The sequence below is a fragment of the Perkinsus marinus genome (genome assembly GCF_000006405.1).
Source record: "Perkinsus marinus ATCC 50983 genomic scaffold scf_1104296932024, whole genome shotgun sequence".
Taxonomy (NCBI): Eukaryota; Perkinsozoa; order Perkinsida; family Perkinsidae; genus Perkinsus; species Perkinsus marinus.
Window position 1 is genome coordinate 1 of NW_003215546.1, and position 1,076 is coordinate 1,076.

Consider the following 1,076-nt stretch of genomic DNA (forward strand, 5'->3'; position numbering starts at 1 on the left):
GATATCCGCAGTGTCGTACAAACCAGCAAATAACAAATTGCTTATGTTAGTATCCTGGAGAGGCTTGATAGGCTGTACCCAGTGTGACCAGGTCTGCATCACGTTATTGTTCCACCACTCCTCATTGTCCGTACCGATGAAGTGCTGATCACACTGACCATCCAACACCGGAATGGCATGAGCGAAGCGGAGTTTACCATTAGGATGTTGATCATCAAAGTCAAATACGAACTTGCCGAGGATTTGAGCATCCATACCCATCTTCCACACAGGAGTTATAATATCAGGCTTAGTGGGGTGTTGAAGATTCAAGAAAGCAGGGAAGTGATCATGGGCACCAATGATAGCATCGATCTTGATACCCTCTTCCACAACAGCCTTCCTCCATAAGAGGACATCATAACCCTCACGCTGATGAGTGAGGATGATAACCAAGTTGCAACCATCCTCATTCATCTTGCGAGCAGCCTCGACTGCGGACTCCATCATATCGGAGAACCACACGTTACTCTTCCCCGCAATATCACTAGCGGCCGAAGTCTCAGTGGTGCCAGTGAAGCAAACCTTCTTGCCCTTGACCATCTTAAACCAGTAGTCACCAGAGGGAGCGTAGTAGCTAGTCTCCTCATTGAAGATCTTCTTGTTCTTTGGCACGGTGGCATTGACAAATGAGATCTCATCAGGGACCTTCAGAGTAGAACCGAATAGCTTGGTCTTCTTAGCATCCTCAAAGACGTTATTGCTGAGGTAGAGGAAGTTGCCAGTGGCCATATTCCATGCAACACACACATCATTATACTCGGGATGGTTACCGAGGTCTGCAGGAGGGCACTTATTCTTGAACTGGAATTCATGATTCCCAAATGCCACCAAGTCTATCTCACCAGCGTTCATCATATCCACCATATGCTGACCATACGTGATGGAGGAGAGGTAAGACATAGCAACGAAATCGCCGGGGAGCATGCTGATATACTCATCAGTATCGGCAGTCAGACCAAGGTACTTATAGGTGCCTGCCATTTGGGCCGTATTACCCCATGCAGATGAAGGATCACGAACCATATCATCGAACT

General features: G+C 47.4%; 1 protein-coding gene across 1 annotated transcript; it reads right to left on the minus strand.

Moving 5' to 3' along the window:
* Positions 1–19: 19 nt before the first annotated feature.
* Positions 20–1,023, minus strand: Pmar_PMAR015496 (hypothetical protein; the record flags this gene model as incomplete). The annotated part of the gene is made up of 1 exon (XM_002785735.1): positions 20–1,023. A coding segment is annotated over one exon (1,004 nt), but the record flags the coding sequence as incomplete, so codon positions are not given.
* Between the last annotated feature and the right edge of the window lie 53 nt (positions 1,024–1,076).